This window comes from Amphibalanus amphitrite, unplaced genomic scaffold, assembly GCF_019059575.1.
Source record: "Amphibalanus amphitrite isolate SeventyFive unplaced genomic scaffold, NRLGWU_Aamphi_draft 001004F_arrow, whole genome shotgun sequence".
Taxonomy (NCBI): domain Eukaryota; kingdom Metazoa; phylum Arthropoda; class Thecostraca; order Balanomorpha; family Balanidae; genus Amphibalanus; species Amphibalanus amphitrite.
In genome coordinates this window covers 143,519-163,427 of record NW_024882498.1, presented here as the reverse complement: position 1 = coordinate 163,427, position 19,909 = coordinate 143,519, and the positions used below count along the sequence as shown (strand labels likewise).

The window sequence follows — 19,909 nt, the reverse complement described above, 5'->3', positions numbered from 1 at the left end:
GTGGACAATGGACATGAGACAGTGAAACCCGAACCATGCGTCGAGCCGTCTCCAAACCTCGGGCTCCACGAAATATGCCGTCGAATTATACAGCGGCGCAGGTAGTCTGATCGCTTGATGACATGCCTACAATGTGCCGTGTCAGTGTGGACTGTGGACGGATGCCACACCCCCGGCCCAAGGTCCCGGCGCCGGCCGGGCCTCCGGGACGGGGCAGCTGGCCGCGCTCCCATCACTGCTGCCGTCGCCGCTGCGGGAACGGACGCCGGGCTGGGTCCGCTCAGATCCGTCCCGCCCCCGGACCGCGATGGCCGTCCGGCAGAGTCCGCTGCTGGTGCCGCTGGCGCTGCTGGTGCTGGCCTGGGGCCAGCCGCCTGTTGACGCCGTCCTGCCGCCCTCGTTTCGCATAGAGCAGACGAGCGACTCGTTCCGACTGCTCCTTCAGGACGACCTGCTCGTGAGTGAGGCGTGGACGAGACAGGGTAACTGTCACCGTTAGCCGTTAAAAAATATGAAACTTAATGCCGCAAATGCACTTTCGAAATCAATGTTTATTTTGGTACAGGCTTGATCCACTTCGCTCCTTGATCGAAATGAAAAACACCGTTCCAAAAGTCGCACATTGCGGCTAACGAGAGAAAATAAACTAAGAAATAAGTTGAAACATAAAGATAAACCTTTCTTGAATGTCACTTTGACACTTGTTAATCAGTGAATGCATCGTCCTTGGCTTTGCATATTTACTTTCACCATGGGCGTCGAAACCGGGGGGGACGGGGGGGACGCGTCCCCCCAGTCGAGGAATCCGGGGGGGACGTCCCCCGCAAAAATATCCCCATGAATGATTTAAAAAGTGACCTACGACATTGGTGTATTGTCGTTTTGGGATGAAATTGCGGATACCTACTCGTAAACAAATTGAATCTGCGAATTGCTGACACTGTACCCTTGCTTACAGGGCTGCGGAGTAGATGATTTTGGTAACTCCGACTCCGGCTTAAAAAAAAAACGCTCGGAGTCCCCACTCCATCTCCGACCACGGCATCCTTCGGCCCGCATCGGAGTGAAAAAAACATGTGATGTGATGCTTTTGTCTCTTTGAACGTTTCTTGGCACGTTAAAAGATAACATTGCCTACGAGGTGCAGCTCTGGACTGTCCGTCCCACTTCCCAGGTCCTCGATAGGGAGCCAAAGCTCCAGTTGTAGGGGCGACCATATCCAACAAGGGCTGAAGATCAGTCCCAAAGTCTCAGAGTGCAGTAGGACAACAGCTTGCAGAGACCACACATTTTACATAGGATATTCGTAATAGTCAAGACCTTCAGCTCACTCTCAAACGGCCCTCTTCCCGTTCGAGGCCATCCGACAGCAGAAGGTCTCACCATGGCCTTTGAACGTTTGATGCTTGAGGGTGAGAGGACCTCGTCCTGGTCTGAGAGAGCCCAGGAGGACGTAATGCTCAGTATGCCCCTACATTGGTCTTACCATGACCCCTACAATCACCACAGCCAACAGAATCTCCAGCTCTTATTCGACCCATCCTCGGGGATGACGTTGACTCTGACTTCAGAGTTGAGGTCTGTTATACGATTTTGGTGACTCCAACTCCGTATCCGACCAAAACCGTCGACTACGACCGAAGTCGACTCCGACACCGCAGTCCTGCAGCTCCACTGCACAGAAGTTGGAAAAAAGCTGTACCTATGGTTAACAGCGGTTTACAGAGGACCACACGATTTTTTAGAGGCAGGGCTGCTGGACTTGGTGACCAGACCCTAACTGTCCTGGTATCAAACTTATTACGCGGGATGCAAAATTTATACGTTTTGGGAGTGTTATGCCAAGAGTTTTTGCCAAATTTCGCGGCGCTTCGCGCCGCCAATTCATGCACAGGTAGAAAAGAGTGTGACTAATAACGCCTCCACGCGAGAACATGAGAACATGTGTATTGTGTATGCGTTACAAGTAGTGCATAGGCCCGAAATTGTACGGTAAACTAACTAACTTTTGGGTTTTTAGTCAGCCAATCCGTCCCCCCCAGTCAAAAATCCGTGGCGACGCCCCTGACTTTCACTGTTTTAGAATGAGCTATAATAATGACCCCGTTTCAATCAGTTTCTCATCCCTTTTCCTTAATTTTCTAAGCACAAAAATATGACAACAATTTCGTTGCTAGGCAACAAACGCACAGTACCCCCCGGTCGCGACATCCTCCCCCACCAGTGTTCACAAGGGGGAACACGAAACATGTCACTCGCGATACAGGCCACACGTTCCTGACACCCCTCGGTGTCTTTCACTCTGCACTTAACGACCACACCGTGTCAGCTCTGAGCACTAACGGCCCATGCCGATTCTGTCACGGCTCGCGTTGACCTTACGCAGGTCACAAATGTGGGTGCTAGCCACGCGGATCATTATCAATGTCTTCGAACACAGAACGTACCCTCTCCATCAAGATCAACATTACTTTCACGGTTCGTCTCACATGAGCATCACATATTGGGCCAGTTGGCCGTGCACCCCGTCGCACGGATTCTCCGATGATTCCGATTTAGAGGCTTAGTTGAGACTCTCCAAGAGACACAACTTCGTTGTCGGGCGAACATACGTCCCACTCTTTGTCTTCACTTCCGCTGATCTGACTCCTCCGTCAGAGCCTGGGTAGACTCTTGTGATGCGTCCCAATTCCCAGTATCCTCTAGGACTCTGACTGTTGACGACCAAAACTACGTCGTCTATCTGCAGATTCTTCTTCTCTGTCTTCCATTTCTGTCTGTTTATCAGCGTAGGAAGGTACTCCTTGAGCCACCTTTTCCACAGATGTTCAGCGAGGATCTGTACTTGTTGCCATCTCCTCCGTCCAACAACATCAGCATCAGCATCATTGAATACCCCTGGCGGTAGTCCTTCTCTTCCATCAGATGAGCCCAACAAGAAGTGGTTGGGCGTAAGAGGTTCGGGGTCTTGAGGATCACTGCTAATGTAGGTCAGAGGACGGCCGTTGATCATGAATTCGACCTCCGCTAGGGTCGTCTGAAGAACGTCCTCCGAGACGCATTTGTTTCCTAGAACCACTTTGAGGGAGCGCTTCACCGAGGCGATCAGACGCTCCCATGCACCGCCCATATGCGGGGCGGCTGGCGGGATGAACACCCACTGGATGTTTCTCTGACTCAAAGCATCGGATATCTGTGCCTGATTCCAATGTTCGATGGCTTCTCGCAGTTCTCTTTCGCCTCCGACTAGATTAGTGCCATTGTCCGAGTAGATAGTTCGAGGTCTACCTCTTCGTGCGATAAAGCGGCGCAGTGCCATGATGAAGCTACTGGTGTCCATCAAAGCAGCTAGCTCCAAATGGATGGCCCGAGTGGCGAGACATGTGATCAGCAGCACATATCTCTTTTCTGTCTTTCGAAACTTCTTCACCGTCAGAGTTCCGAAAAAGTCGAGTCCGACTGTGCTGAACGGACGTCTCATGTCTAGACGGGCCTCTGGCAAGTCTGCCATCCTGGGTGGCTGAGGCGAGGCGCGACGGTTACGGCAGAATGCACACTTCCACAGGTGCTTCTTCACAGCTGACCGCATCCGTTGCACCCAGTACTTCGATCTCAGCTCACAAAGTGTTCTTTCCAATCCCCAATGCATGACTCGCTGATGTGCATCGACAATGACCAGTCTGGTGATCTCACTCTTGGCGTCAAGAATGACGGGGTGTTTCGTGTACTCGTCTAACGAAGTCTTGCTCAGGCGCCCACCAACTCTCATGAGGCCGTGTTGATCTCGGAATGGAGACAGGTGGTCGAGACTAGCTTGTTTCATGCAGGTTTCTTGATCGTCCTTTATTATGCTGATTTCAGCCGCAACAATTTCTGCGCTGCGTAGTGGACCATCAATGACTTCTGTGCCAGCAACCTTGCTCTTCACGTTGCTGATGAATCGCCTTATCCATGCGACAATGCGTCTGTAACGAGTCCATGAAGAGAACCGTGCCGGGTCTATGAGCTGGGACAGTAGAGAAGTGATCTCTTCTTTTGGTGAACTAGCATGACTTGTCGCACAGATGGCTGCTGACCTCTTGACTTCTACACAGTCTGGACTGATGTCTCCTACGTCTTCTTGTGGTGGCCAGTGCTCTTCTTTGCTTTCTAGAAACGCTGGGCCTAGCCACCACTCTTGCTGGTTTTTCAACTCTGACAGAGACTTTCCTCTTGAGCAGAGATCTGCCGGATTTTCTGAGCCTGGCACGAAGCGCCACTGATCTGGGCTTGTCGTGTCGTGAATCTCAGATACACGATTCGCCACAAATGTGTGGTATCGCCGACTTTCGTTCTTCAAAAACTGCAGCACCACTTGACTGTCTGTCCAGAAGACGATTCGCTTGAAGTTGTAGTTCATTTCCCTTTTGATAAGACTGGCTACTCTTGTTGACATGACGGCACCTTGCAGCTCAAGTCGGACTATCGACAGCTGTCGCAGAGGTGCGAGCCTAGTGCGAGCCATCACAAAGCGACTGTGATAGTAGCCGCTGGACAATACTCTGATGTATGCTACGGTACCGAACGCTAATTCGGAGGCGTCGCTGAACATGTGCAGCTCGTACTGAGCGTCAACTTCTTGTTCCGGCGCGCCATACCACCGTGGAACACATGCGTCCTCAACATGCTGAAGCTCTTCTTGCCAGCGTCTCCAGATATGTAGGGTTTCTCCTGTGATTCCTTCATCCCAGCCTAGCTTTCTTTCCCAGAGACTCTGGATCAGTTTCTTCGCCACTAGTGTGTAGGGCGCCACGATCCCTAAAGGATCAAACATAGACGCGACTTGCTTCAGGATTCCTCTCTTCGTCGGCGGCACCGCGACTACGCTACACTTGACGGCCAGGTAGTCGTCCTGCGGGGTCCATTTGCATCCTAAAACGCTGCAGTACGACTTGCCCGACGAGTCTATCTTCAAGACAGCTCTTTCATCAACCGGGACTTCAGCCAGCACCCTCTCCTCATTGCTCATCCACTTCGTGAGGCAAAACCCTCCTTTGGCGAGGATGCTGGAGACTTCTCTTTTCATATTGAGTGCAGCTTCACTGGAACATTCTGACTTGACGAAGTCATCCATGTAAAAGCTGGTCTGAACCGCTTTCTTGGCTGCTGTGGACTCTTCTGTGCCAGTGCAGCCGTCTTCTGCCGCTCTCTGTAGTACAAAATTTGCGATCGCTGGGCTGCACTTCGCGCCAAATATTGCTACTTGCATTTGGTACATATCAGGCTGTCGTGTGGTGTCAAGGTTTCGCCACCAGAAACTTAATGCTGGCTGGTCTTCCTGGCGAATCCTGATCTGGTGGAACATCTTCTTGATGTCTGCTACCATGGCAGTCTGTTCCTCTCTGAAGCGGAGCAAAATTCCAACCAGATTCTGCAGCATGTCCGGTCCCTTCATCAGCTCACTGTTCAGGGACACTCCCAGGTGTGTCGCTGCAGCATCAAAGACTACCCTCAGCTTGGGTTTATTGGGGTTTACTACCGCGTGATGTGGTAGAAGCCAGCGCTTTTTCAAACGCTGATCGGCTTCTTCTTGAGACAGCTTGCGTGCGTGCCCCGCTTCAACATAAGCTTGGAGCTCGGCTTCATACGCCTTAGCCTTTTCCGGGTTACGTAACAAGCCTTTCTCAAGGCTCTGAAGTCTTCTCATGGCTGATGCTCTGTTGTCAGGCATTCTCTGATCTTTGCCTTTCCAAAGAAGTCCTGCTTCGTATCGGTCTCCGCATTTCTTCACTGATGTATCTAGGAGACGCAATGCCCGCAGGTCTTCTGCTGAAGCTTCCCCTTTGAGCTCAACTTTCGTGCCAAATGAATCAGTCTTCCACCACTCTTCGACACACTCTCCGAGATGCCTGTCTTCTGTGTCCGCACGGTGGATGAACATCACCTCTCTGGTTTGAGGTGGGACGAAACCAGCGATCGTGCCGGTCAACGTCCAGCCAAATGCCGTGCGCACCGCCACCGGTTCTCCTGCTCGTCCAACTTTGGCTTCGCGTTGAAGAACGGCTTCAAGGACATTAGCGCCTAGAAGCACCTCCACTGTTCCCTGTGAGCAGTCAGGTATGTTTATGCCTTGTAGATGCTTCCAGTCATCTTTCAATCGTTTAGGAATGTGCTGTGCTCGGACGTTTACTCGCGGCACAGAGAACGCTTCAGGAACAAGGATCTTGCGGTCAACATCTTGACCTTCGCACAAAGGACTCAGAGTCAGCTGGACCCTTTCAGACCTCTTGGTACTTCCTCGTCCTTCAACATTTTCGATGCATAGCGACTGCGCTTCGCCTGAAATCTTCACATCTCTGATGATTGCTTCCGAGCATAAGCTGGTCTGAGATCCTGGATCTAGCAGGGCCAGCGTGTCTCTAAATCTTCCATCTTGGCCGTGCACTCGAACGGGAACTATCTGGAGAAGCGTCATTCCCTCTGCTGGTCGGTTTCCCGTTACTGCGGCTATGACTCTCTGGTCACCACCGTGAGGCCTTACACGGTGACTGCCGTGCAGCATCTTGTGGTGTTTCATCCTGCACCCGTCTATTCCACACTTCTTAGAAAAGACACAATTTCTGCTCATGTGGCCTTTCTTTAAGCAGATGAAGCACATTCCTGAGCTGAACACTAGCTCAGCTCGGCCATTGGCGTCTCGCGCTCTGAATGCTTCGCAGTCCTTCAAATGATGCTTCCCGCTGCAACACACACAAGTGTCAGAATCGAGTGAGGCTGTAGTGTTTGTAGCCAGTGTCGCCAGTGTCTTTTCTTTTGTCTTTTGATGTTGTGCTCCAGTTGCTGGTCTGGACTGCCAGGCGCGTTTTTTGACTTGATCAGTGTCTTGAATTGTCACGGCAGTGAGCTTCTGAGAGATCCTCACTTGTTTTGTGAGCCACTGGTCGAAGTTGATCAATGTAGCTCGGGCCGGCTCCATTTCAACGACGTGTGCGCTCCAAACGCGCTTCATTTCTTGCGGCAACTTCTCCACTATTCTACGCAGGTTTTCTGTGCTTTGAAGGTCTCCTTCGTACTTCAGGTTCTGAAGAACTGTTACGGCAGAGTGAACAGCTGAGTGAAACCGTTCCAATCCTTGCAGATCTAGATCTGCTGGCGACGGGCATGCAAAGATAGCCTTCATTTTCGCCTGCACAATGTCCTCTTGTCTGCCAAAGCGGTTTTCTAGCGCGTGCAGCGCTTCTTCATAGAGAGTCCCTTCGTAGAGCATCCCACTGATCAGCTGCTGCGCCGGACCCGTTACTGCGTTTTGTAGATGCGCCATTTTTTCAGTGGAGTTTAAGGTTGCTTGATCGTGCACCAATATTCGGAAGAGCGCGAACCATCTTGGCCACTCTCCCGGACTACCACTGAAGTTTGGCAGCGTGATTCTTGGGAGACTTCTTGCGAACAGAGATTCAGATTGCGTTGGCACAGGACGGGCGCTGGACGGCAGAATAGGCACATGCACTTCAGGGCTGTCATCTTCAGACTCCTTTTCAGCTGGGGAATCGCCTTCGGTTTGAGCTCCTTGCTCTTCAACTGCGGATGCCTCACCATCAAAATCCTTTCTGCGGTCCCAGCTGAGCTCACTCTCAGCAGCTGCGGTAAGGCGCGCTTCTAGCCTGGCTAACTCTTCGGCATCTTTAGCGGCTTGAAGCTCATTTTTTCTTCGCAACTCTTGTTCTTCCCTTTCTCTCAGGTGTCGCCGCTCCAGAAGCTTACGTTCCTTTTCTTTCACTTGAAAAGCAATGTCAGCGCTTCGAGCAGCTAACGAGCTGCTGGACTGGTGAGACTGAATTGAGCCCGACACTATAGATGGTGTTTCACCTTGTCTGGATTTCAAATATTCTCGTATGCATTGATATGCTTCGTCGTGTTGCTGCTCTGCAACCTTCATGTAATCGACCGCTTCTTGAACAAGTGCTTCATCTTCTGCTATTGCTTCTTTGAGCTCTTCGTTCACTTCTTCTAAAGACTCAAGTGCAGCGTCCAGCTCCTTAAGCATGTCGACCAGCTGCGTCCTAGAGCCTCTATTTTCAATCATTACTAGGGCTCGTCTTCTTACTCTGGTGAGATTTGACAGCATCCTCCCACGCTTCCTTTTGAAATCAGATGCTGACATGATTGGTGCAAATAAATCAGTGTATCTTAATCAAAGTTGATAACTTGAATTCAGACGCTACATTGGTTTGCATCATGCTACTTTATATCTGAGCAGCTTCTCTTAAACTTATGCTGTGCAGTTCATCTTAGAGTTTTGCAAACATTTTGGAACTGTCACCGTTAGCCGTTAAAAAATATGAAACTTAATGCCGCAAATGCACTTTCGAAATCAATGTTTATTTTGGTACAGGCTTGATCCACTTCGCTCCTTGATCGAAATGAAAAACACCGTTCCAAAAGTCGCACATTGCGGCTAACGAGAGAAAATAAACTAAGAAATAAGTTGAAACATAAAGATAAACCTTTCTTGAATGTCACTTTGACACTTGTTAATCAGTGAATGCATCGTCCTTGGCTTTGCATATTTACTTTCACTGTTTTAGAATGAGCTATAATAATGACCCCGTTTCAATCAGTTTCTCATCCCTTTTCCTTAATTTTCTAAGCACAAAAATATGACAACAATTTCGTTGCTAGGCAACAAACGCACAGTACCCCCCGGTCGCGACAGTAACGATGCAAAATGTAAACCGTTACAACTTTGGTAGGGACCCAAAAGTTTAGAGCAAAGCACTATTTGCTTAGTTGCAAAGACACGGATATCGTTTACGGAAGCTATAGAAATGTTGCATAAAAATAATATACATTTTACTCATCATCGCGTTATGTCGATCGAGCAAAATCGTCAAAATTTACTATCTTTCGCTCCGGGGGCGTAGGACGTCTTTGGCCACACTCGCCAGTTTTCTTTTGAGTGTGAAAAGAAAACCGGAGTGCGCAGCGAAATGAAACTTGGTATGTAGAGCTTTTGATGCATCACTTTCGCACGGTGTGTGCTTTTTTTACTGAGGTCACTTAATTAGGTCACAAGGTCAAGATAACTGACTATGCCTCTAAAAGCACTGTGATTTCGTCATTCGTATACAGCTTATTCATGTAGGTTTGAAACTCGGGTAGGTACCAGTAGGGCGGCGGAACACCTTCAATTAAGGGGAGGGGGGGGGGGGCACTGCCGACTTTTGGTCCCATTCTTTCCATGCAGCGCACATAGGGCTAATGTAAAAATGCCAAAATCAAAGGGGGCACGGTGCCCCGGTGCACCCTCCCCGTTCCGCCGCCTATGGTAGGTGCTACCTAATACATGAATAAATAAATACCTAATCACCAAGAATTGATATATCCTATAATTTTAATATCGGCCCCTAAAGTCACGTCAATTTTGCGACCTCTTCATTAGACTTAAGACAATTGGAGAACAATTTACCACCATCTTCTTTTCGACGAGTCTTGCTAAACATTCTCAAAGATCAGGGTGAGCATGACACAATGGATCGGAAAATTGCAAACGTGACTCCTAATTATGTCCCTGAGGTTACCTATATGAGATCCTGAAATATTTTCAGCAGTTTTTGAAAAAACCCTAAGCTAGATACATGTTAGAGCGATGAAAATACCTTAGATGTCCTTATCCCAACGATACCTACGTATCGACTGATGTGCAATGTGACCTTTTCTGTGAGCCTCAAATTTTGAAGTTGACCTTTTTAGGCTAACTTATAGTTCATTTGACGCGTCTCAAAGAGTGAAACACTATGCGGTGTCAAAAGTGATGCATTGCAGAAAACATGTTATCAGCAAGAACGTCCGAATTTAAGAGTTATTGCCCTTTGGCTGGAGGCTAAACCGTTGACCCTAGCCAAATTTCAGCTCATTACTCAGGAAGTTTTTTTGTAAGGTCTACATATATCGAATGCGCTCTCACACGGCGCTGTAGCTTAATTCGTCCCAGAGTTATTTACCGCTTTGGAAAAAAACAAAACAAAAAATATGTATATATAAAACAGAAATAATATAAAAATAACAAAATTAGGAAGTTTCCCTTTATAATTTTGCTTTCGGTGACCTTCATTGACTTCAGCGATGAGCTGAACGGAAAAAAACTATATAATTCTAAAAGATCTTATAACGGGTTATTAATTAACTTACTTCTTTCCGCGTCTTTCTATCTTAATTTGTTTCCGAGATAGGTAATCGTGTGTGGCCAAATACGCCCATCACCACCATGACGAAGTTGGCTGAGACCTTAGGGCGCGGATTAAGATCACGTTATAAATTTTCAGATCAATAGGTATTTGATATTAAAGGGACTATCCCACCTTTAACATGGGGTTTGAGTTGAGATAGCCAAGTTTGCGGCGAGGTTCAGAAACCACTATCTATCTAGGTTGCAACCCCCGCGGCCTCTTGGTGTTGAAGAAATTCGTTCCCTTCATTTGAAAATGGGCCTTGTAGAAGGCCCTATCTTCAACATGGAGCGACCGTTAAGCCGCGTTCCCACTACGACCGTTCAACATCGTAAAGTGAAATAACGGGAGAAAACCGGCAAGATCGGCAAAATCACAGCATGCATTTTTACGATCCCTGCCGGTGGTGGTGGGAACCGGGTATTTGACACGTGTTTTCGGATGGAGACATTTGTAAGGTATTGAAAGTTTGCTCCCCATGTTGGTTGGTTGGTGACAGGGGGGTCGAAGTCTAGTTCATACTAGACTGGCAACCCCACGGCTGACGTCACGATCCCCAGCGTGACGTCACAGCCCCAGGTCATTGACCCCTTGAAGCTTGCAATATTTGATGGTGCTTACAGACAAACTGGACAAAGCTTGTACTAACAAAAGAGTCATGCTTCTACGCTCGATAATGTGTTTATTGTGTTTTTAGCAGATAAAGCAGACAAAAATTGTTCAAAGGCAGAAACAGCAAGGTGTACGCCAGTCGCCACGCATCGATCTCATCGCATATGGTGCCCCAAGAGGCGCAGCATTGCACCCGTGACCCCTCTTTATGTCCCTAAGGTCATTTCAGGTCAAGAATAGTCTCCAGCAGTTTTTTGTTTTACCGTAACCTTTGACAGAGATATGATTCTTGATTAACCCGCGCCCCACGGGGGGGGGGGGGGCTATTTATAGCCCCCTCCCGTTTTTCTGCAATAACTTCCAAACCGCTTGATGTATCGACGCCAAACTTTCAGTACCTTCAGCTGCATCAATTTGACACCTTGTGTCAAAATTTGAACCTCGTAGCTACCATAGGTCGGCCGGAAATGACGTCAGAGTGACGTCATGTTCGGCCGATTTCGACGCAAAACATTGAACCACGGCAATCGCTCCCAAGAGCTCAGTTTTTAAGCTAGATCCAATTTCTTTGCATGGAAGGACTCAAAATAGACTGCGATATCAATCTGCTCTCTCGGATTTTCAAAATTTTGAAAATTTCGAAAATTTAATATAATACAATTCAAAATTTATATTTTTACATTTTTTTCAAAAAGTTTTTGACTTTTCGAAAAAAAAACGGAATATATGTGATAGAACGCGTTATTATGACTAACTCTAGCAAGTTTTAGATAAATATCTTCAAAAATGGCCAAGTTATACGCATTATTGCAAAAAATTCACAATTATTAAGTTTTCAAATCAATTTTTCACCACGTATTTGACATCGTACGCCAATATAAATAGCACCATCGTGTTCCTGAGCTCAAACTGCATCCAATAGACACCTTTTTTTGTTGAAAAATTTTAACTTCAAAATTTGACCTTTTTTGACCTGAAAGTGACCTGACCTAAGCTAAATTCGACTCTAAATGACCTCGAATGACACAGACGACAACAAATTCGAAATCTTTGGCCTAAATGGACCATAAAACATGTGTCACGTGACCGACGCATGATATAGTATTTCCGTGACCTGTGATGACCTGACCTTGACCTGAAAATCAAAGAACAAGTTTGGTGCCCTCAGGGTATCTAGAGCATCTGCTCACGAGTGTGTAAGCCAAAAATGAGCCTGATCTGACTTGTAAGACGGCGGCCAGAGCCCAAAACGTGAACAAGCCAAAATGCAAATAATTTTTACTTTGACCTGACCTGTGACGTCATCGGTGACCTCGAGGTCAATGAAATTAGGTTTCGTTCGACAGTAGTTTTTCCGGGGCTATCAGACGCCGTTTGAATTTTGACGATCGGCCCAGTAGTTTCGGAGTTAGGAGGGGGGGCTATGAATAGCCCCCCCCCCCCCCCCCTAGGGCGTGTTATACGCAGACCCCAGTGGGGCGCGGGTTAAACAGCAACAAAAATACATTAGATGTGTTCAGCCCAACGATACAGATCGACTGATATGCATTACGGCATTTTCCGGTCAAGACATGACCTGCACCAGAATCTGCACCTTAGATCGTGAAATGGTCATTTCATGGCTTCTGGTTTCTAGTCAAGATCTGGTAGCCAGCGGTTCCTTAAAGTTCCCAGGCATTCTCTGGTTCTCTGGCGCCTCAGGTCTCTTGATTTCTCAACCTGTCGGCTGTCTCAACCGTTCACGGTTTTCTGAAAGCTTCTGAGTGGCGGCTCTTCCACCAGCTATAAGCTGGTTGTTTCGTGGTTCTTGACTTATAGCTAAACTTCTGATTCTCAGACAATTTATGATCGATCGCACTTAGATCACAAGGATGCTTCTACCGGGATAAAAACAGATATCTCTGTGTATCATTCACTTTACCACCAGGGACTGGCGACTTGCATTCTGTACCTATAACATAATAAGTCTTTATTCTTATTTCTTTACGCGCTGAAATTAACCACCTGTGTTTTAGGGCCTTGGTTGGTGAGGTCGCCAAAAAGTTGAACAATGTTCAACTTTTTGAACGTTCTTGAAGGTTTGTGCAGATATTAGATGACACAAATAAGCATTTTTAAGCAGTGCATAGAGCAGGAAGCCCTTTTTGGGAAGTTTCTTGATATTCAAAGTGAGAAGACAAGCAGCAAGGCATGAAAGGTGGTGCATTTTTGCGGATAAAGGCTATATAACTCTAATTATATACATATGTAGATGTAGGCGAGCGCTAAGTGGCGATGAATAACAACTTTTCGGCAGGTTTACCGTAGGTCTAGTGCAATTTATTCATTTACCTACCATCAGCGTCTGGAAAATAATAATCTTAAAATAATGTCATGCCACTGCAAATGCGGCGCAAATAACAGACGTTTATTTACATCATCTAACAGTGATACATAGCTGTAGCAGCACTTGCTCTTGTGAAACTAAAGGCAGAGTTTCCGACAATCGTGGCCACCGGCGTCGTCGCTCACTTATGACCTCAAACGGGCGGCCACTCCTCGTTCAACACACGCAGCCTCCGCCGTCGGATCGTCACTGAGGGCCTCACTCGAGGCTCAAACAATCACAGTGTCTTCTGGATCAAGGCCATCTGGACCACGCCATGTGATTGGGACGACCACATGCGAAGCATGTGATTGTCATTGGGCTGTGTGGTCCTTGTTATGCACATCGCATGCGACTCTTGAGCGAATGATCCTCGCTATGTCAGAACAGGTGCGACTTGCACTTCATCTCCCTCTTTTCGTAGCACCGCTCCGGAACTCAGAATCTCGGAGATAGATAAAGTAGCCACCCAGTTGCGCGCCAGCTACCAAGAGTTGCATCGTAGATTCAGGTAGACAGGCTTGGGATCTCAAACGCTTAGGCCAAGCTCTCCTCTGGAAGACCGCTGCATTGTAATGCCACGCCACACTGCAGAGTCAGACAAACGTCGACAGTTGCCACCATCTGCTGTGAACCGTTGTGCTCGAATACACTCGTTTATCTTCATTGAGCACACGGCGTCAGTTTCCTTGCTGAACTCATAAGTGTTTCTCGTCTGTTCAGTTGATGTTAGTATAATTGCCTTTATACAATTCTAGCATCGCCTGACGAGATGGCGTAGTCACATGATGATGGTGACATGAGCTGTGACACTGCTGTAAGTTGGAATGCCGGCTCCATATACTTGTACTCGTAAACCTAAATCGCTGAACCTGTGTCGACGAATTCAGTTGCATTGCAGCCTGCTTCATCTTGCTAGATGTTTTATCGAGGATTGCCACAATAAACTGTTAAGAAATCATCGGAACTTGCAATTTATCGGTTACAGCTTCCCGAAGGTATTCACAGCAAAACCACAATGAGTTATATCAACTGCACACATTTTCTCTTCGTCTTCAAAAGTCAATAGATTGGCGTTATCACAGCCGTGAATGCTTTTCGTTGACATTGTTGATAGATTTTCTCATGCTCGCGTACTTTCAACACGCTGATAACTTTTAAGTTTTTTCTAATTTTATCATTCATTCAGTTGCATGGGATCTTTTACCACGTCAACTACCTATATTCTGATTTTTTTTACAATAGCTTATTGTGCCGATCCCTCCTTCATCATCGCTCCTCTCAACCGGCTTTGTCCAAGCCGTTTGCCGATGTCTCACGATGTTTCCCCATCTTGTCCCGTATACCAGATCTAGGGAAGTGTTCAACTTTTTTAGAAAAGTCTCTAGATCAACGATCTCGTCCGTTTTCTCCCGTTCTTGCAATTTACGATGTTGAACGGTCGTAGTGGGAACGCGGCCTTAGTGTGACGTCACCTCGTTTAGTCATTCTGATTTAAATGGGTTTGTTCGTTGAAAAATCGCTTAAAACTTGGTCTGAACTTTGTTGTGGTGCCTACAGAGTAAAACGAATCAGCTTTATGACAGTAATGTGGCCTGGGGAAGGAGGTAATTTTGGGCTGTGACGTCACATATTTGAAAGTTTGTGTTTGGAGTATGGGAAGCCTAAGATGTTTAATGAAAAATAAATGCCAGAACCGTGTTCCTGGTCATCCAATCTATAAAGTCGGGCACAATTTAACTGGTTTTAACAACATTTTAGAAGGTGGGATAGTCCCTTTAACCCAATAAACGGTGACTGAGAGTGTAAAGTACGCTTTTTGACCGATAGGCACCCAGCTATTCCATTGACTTATGTAAGAAGAGTTCACAAAAAAATGTGTGACAATAGGCCGCATATAAATCCATGAGAATAAAAGTTTTATACCGACATCGTGTCAGTCGTCCTAATTAATCGATAAGTTTCAAAGCGATCATTCAATCGGTGTATAATCACTGACAAGTCTCAGTCATTAAGTCAGTTAAAGGGACCCTCCCACCTTAACATAAGATTTGAGTTGAGATAGCCAAAATGGGGTCCCTGGCTCACAATTACCGGTTTCGGCACTCGCAACATCGAGAAATGCCTTAAATCGGAAATATTGAATTTCAAAATTGCAGCATTTTGATTCAGAGGGGCTAATGCATAGGTATACCCCTCTGAATGTGTGACGTCATCGCAGATATTTAACGATTTTTAAATGTTTGACTAAAACGTTTTGTAGCACGCGGTGGGATATGCTGCTTTGCGCGCAACAAATGCCGCACTTTCAAATAAAGTCGCTAGGAACAGCGGGGATTCCAAAAAGTAAACAAAAGTAAAAGTCTAATATCTTGAAAACCGGTGAATATTTTTCGATGAAATTTGGTAGATATGCTTTTTTGCTCTTTCTGAACCGAGCGACATCACTTTTATGCCAATTCATTAACTTTTTTGAAGGTGGGAGGGTCCCTTTAAGCCGGTATACCTACCACCATTATAACGCCTTTTGGGGCGACTAACGGAGCGAGCGAGGGGGTGAGCCTTGCACGTGCGAAATGGCGAGGGGGTACCTCCAACTGAGTTGTGCACGGCACCCTACTACCCGGTCTCTAGCGATGTGCCAAATTTGAGCACAATCGGCCCAGCCGTTCTCGAGATCTGGAGGCGGCACCCTGCACGTGCGCACGTGCAAAATGGGTCCCAACTGACTTTTGCACGGCACCCTACTAACCGGTCCCTAACCATGTACCAAATTTGAGCGCCATCGGTCCAGCCGTTCTCGAGATCTGGAATCGACCCCTGCACGTGCGCACGTGCAGCAGCACCTCAACTCTGGCACATGGATATGCATTGCATAGTGGGTGCCTACCTACATGCCAACTTTCAGCGCAATCGGCCAAATAGTTACCGAGATATTGCAACAATTGCAAAAGTGACACCCCTTCGTTTTGCACGTGGCACGTGCATAAGGGGTCACCCACATGCATCGGGAATAGTCCAATACTTGGTAGAAGGAATGAAGCTACCCTACAAAAATTACCGCATGTAAATCGGTCAAGTGGTTGCTGAGATATAAGCCTCGCAAAAGCGTGACCACGGCCGGCCGGCCGGCCGGCCGGCCGGCCGCTCATACTCAGAAATTTCCGTTAATCTAAGGAAAGACTACGCTCGCTTCGCTCGCTCCGTAATTAGCAAAATATGCCTACCTACTTATCCTCTATGTACGGACCAGCATATATTCATTACACAATGTTTTCCTTTACCTACATCATCTGCCACTCTGCGTTAGATACGTGGAAATGTCTCTGATATGCTCGTTATCGTCTGCCTAACACTTGCTGCTTCTCACACGTTTACACCCGATAAGTTATCCGAAAAATTCACGACTTAACATCTTTCTTTAGTTATGATAATTATTTACCACCAAGCTCAGTTCGCTCCACTTTTTCATTCATTGCCATGTAACGCCGTAAGTCGTATAGGTATGAGCGTCAACCCTCACCCTGATGGGGGAGGAGTTAAATGCCCCCATAGCTTTTCGGCATTTATATCGACAGCGCGTAGCGCCATCATTCGTTTTAATCAGGGCTTATAATATACCTACCTATCCTGTCTACATATGTGAAAACTTCAGATCCAGGTCATCTTAGGCCATGTCTCCAGGATGGTCACCTAGCTGGTCCCTGGTCGACGGCTGGTACCTAACTGGGGCCACCTAACTGGGGACCAGCTAGGTGACCTAGCGTCGTAGAGCCGCGATTGCACTGAGGGCGTTACGAAATGCGAGGTTGCGAGTGCGACATCTGAGGACTGTGCATAAATTCACTTATGACATCATAGGTCAGTGACCAGACCTGACCTGAAAATGAAGTTGGTGTTACAAGAACCGGCTTGAAACAATGGTCAGGTATGCCAAGTTCCAACTTCCTATCTCCGGCATGTTCGGAGCTATCGCGGTAAAAAAAAAAACTATGGAGGGCGACAATCCCTCGGCCGGCGAGGGTAAAAATCAAGACCAATGTTTTTTTTTTTTTTGACGAACACAAAACTCAACAGCCTATTTACAAAGCGTCGATACTGCATCTGCACTGCCTATACCTGTATGTACCGTGTGTGTGCATTTTGTTCACAGTTGATTGACCACGGGCCGGGTCATGAAGCCGTCGTCCTGGGCACGGGAACCACCACCTTCAAGGAGACGACCGGCAACTTCATCATCAACGACACGATCACGGAGCGTCTGCCGCTGAGCTCCTTCTCCGTCTCCGCGGAGAGCGAGTCGGCGGCCACGGTGACGCTGTGGTCCTCCACGGACGCCGAAAGCACCGTCACCCTGCGCTTCAGCACGTCCGCGGACTCGGTGCTGATCGGCGGCGGCGCCGCGCGCCCGGAGCGCTTCGACCGGCTGTGGCTGCGGCTGCACGCCGAACCCGACGAGACCGTGTTCGGCGGCGGAGAGCAGTACACCTTCTTCAACCTGCGCGGCCGCGACTATCCCGTGTGGACGCGCGAGCAGGGCATCCTGCGCGACCCGGACAACCCGCTCACCGACATCATCAGTCTGGACGGCGGCGCCGGCGGCGACTACCACACCACCTACTGGCCCGAGGCCAGCTTCCTCTCCTCGCGGGGCTATTATTTCCGCAGCGTGACGCACGAGTACGGCGCGCTGCAGTTCAGCTCAGAGGAGCGTCACGAGCTGTACACCCAGTCGGCCGGCGCGCTGGACGTCCGTGTGGCGGCCGGCTCCCCGCTGCAGCTGGTCCAGTGGGCCAACACGGGCCGCCAGCTGCTGCCCGACTGGGCCTCCGAGGGCGTCATCCTCGGCCTCGAGGGCGGCACCGAGTTCATGATGCAGCGCTACCAGCAGGCGCGAGACGCCGGCATCAAGGTGGCCGGCATCTGGATCCAGGACTGGTCCGGTATCGTCAACACCGCCTTCGGCGAGCGCGTGTTCTGGAACTGGCGCTGGAACGAGACGCACTACCCGGGCCTGGACACGGTCATCCAGACCCTGAAGGCCGACGGCGTCCGGCTCCTCGCCTACATCAACCCCTACCTCAACATTGACGGCGACATCTACCAGAACAACAGGGACATGGGCTACTTCCTCACGGACGCTAGCGGCGCCGAGTACGTGCAGGACTTTGGCGGCTTCAGCTGCGTCACGGTCGACCTGCTATCCGAGCCGGCGTCGGCCTGGTACGAGCAGCTGATCCGCACCAATATGCTCGACCTGGGCATCTCCGGGTGGATGGCCGACTTTGCCGAGTACGTGCCCGTGGACGCGGTGTCTGCGGGCGCTGCGGCGCTCAGCTCGCCGGCGGCTCTGCACAACACGTTCCCGGCGCTCTGGGGCCGCGCCAACCGGCGTGCCGTCACAGCCGCCGGCAAGGAGGACGACACGCTCTTCTTCGTGCGCTCCGGCAACACGGAGCAGGCGCAGCACGCCGCCATGACTTGGTCGGGCGACCAGAACGTCGACTGGACCACCACCGACGGCCTCGTCACCACCGTCGTGTCGGCGCTTTCGCTCGCTATCGCTGGCTGCGGACTGAACCACTTCGACATCGGCGGCTACACCACGCAGCGGCCGTTCTTCGTGCGCTCCGAGGAGCTCCTGCTGCGCTCGGCAGAGTATGCCGTCTTCACGCCCGTCATGCGCACCCACGAGGGAAACCGGCCCGACGCCAACGTTCAGTGGTACTCCAACGAGCGCATCTTGGCGGCGTTCGCCCGGCTCTCCCGTCAGTTCGCCGCGCTGGCGCCATACACGCGCGCTGCCCTAGCCGAGTACGGAGAGTCACACACGCCTCTGCAGCGACCGACGTTCCTGCACTACCCGAATGAGCTGAGCGGGTACACCAACCTGACCGGCTACCAGTACCTGTACGGCCGCGACCTGCTCGTGGCGCCCGTGTACGAGGAGGGCGCGCAGAGTCGCCGCCTGCGCCTGCCCGAGGACAGCTGGGTGCACCTCTGGACCGGGGAGCAGTGGCAGGGGCCACAGGAGGTGACCGTGGACGCCCCTCTCGGCCAGCCGCCCGTCTTCTACCGGGCCGACTCAGAGTGGGTCGAGCTCTTCAAGCAGATCAGTCAGATTACCGAGTAGCGTGAAACCGCGGGCACCGGCGCCGATCGAACGGCTCGAGGTTTCGTGCCCAACAAGGTTAGAGAAGACTGAGCAAGAGCAGGTCCGAGCGGCGACCGAATTTTACTTATTTATTTATTGCGGTTTAAGCCGAGTGACGACAGAGCTTTGGATTGGTGGGCACTGGGCGCCAAAAACCGGCTAAGTGACTTCTCCTTGGCCAGTAGCTAAGAGGCGAGTCGCGTAGTGGTCCCTAGCTACGTGGCTAGATATGTTGCTCAATGGATGCGTGCAAAACGTGCGTATTGACCTCTAAACGTATTTGACCTCTCATTGGTCAAACAGCAACTATGTAATGTAGCCGCGTATCTGTGCCCGACTCATAGACAACTAATGAGGGCTTGCGCTGAATGTAAGCTGCTTGCATTCGTAATATCGACTGTTGGTGATATCGAATAATAAGAACATCATACTCCAATCGTTGTAGTAGTTGAAATCGAAGCACGCGAAGTCGGCCCAGTTCTCTCATAATGCTTGTCCATACAATCCCCATGACATCGATTCGGACGTTAAGTGGTTATCGAGAAAACAGTGGATAAATTTGATTCCAAAGAT

The 19,909-nt window shown here is 49.2% G+C and overlaps 1 protein-coding gene across 1 annotated transcript; it reads left to right on the top strand.

Annotated features, from left to right (window-relative positions):
* Positions 1-240: 240 nt before the first annotated feature.
* LOC122369073 (sulfoquinovosidase-like) lies at positions 241-19,772 on the top strand. The gene is made up of 2 exons (XM_043343458.1): positions 241-457; positions 17,336-19,772. Exons 1-2 carry the CDS (start codon positions 308-310, stop codon positions 19,313-19,315), a joined length of 2,130 nt encoding a protein of 709 aa, XP_043199393.1. The 5' UTR covers positions 241-307; the 3' UTR covers positions 19,316-19,772.
* The last annotated feature ends 137 nt before the right edge of the window (positions 19,773-19,909 follow it).

Coding starts and splice junctions, on each gene's coding strand:
- LOC122369073 (XM_043343458.1), top strand. CDS start 308: ATGGCCGTCCGGCAGAGTCCGCTGCTGGTGCCGCTGGCGCTGCTGGTG. Junction 458..17,335: donor TCCTTCAGGACGACCTGCTC/GTGAGTGAGGCG, acceptor TTTTGTTCACAG/TTGATTGACCACGGGCCGGG.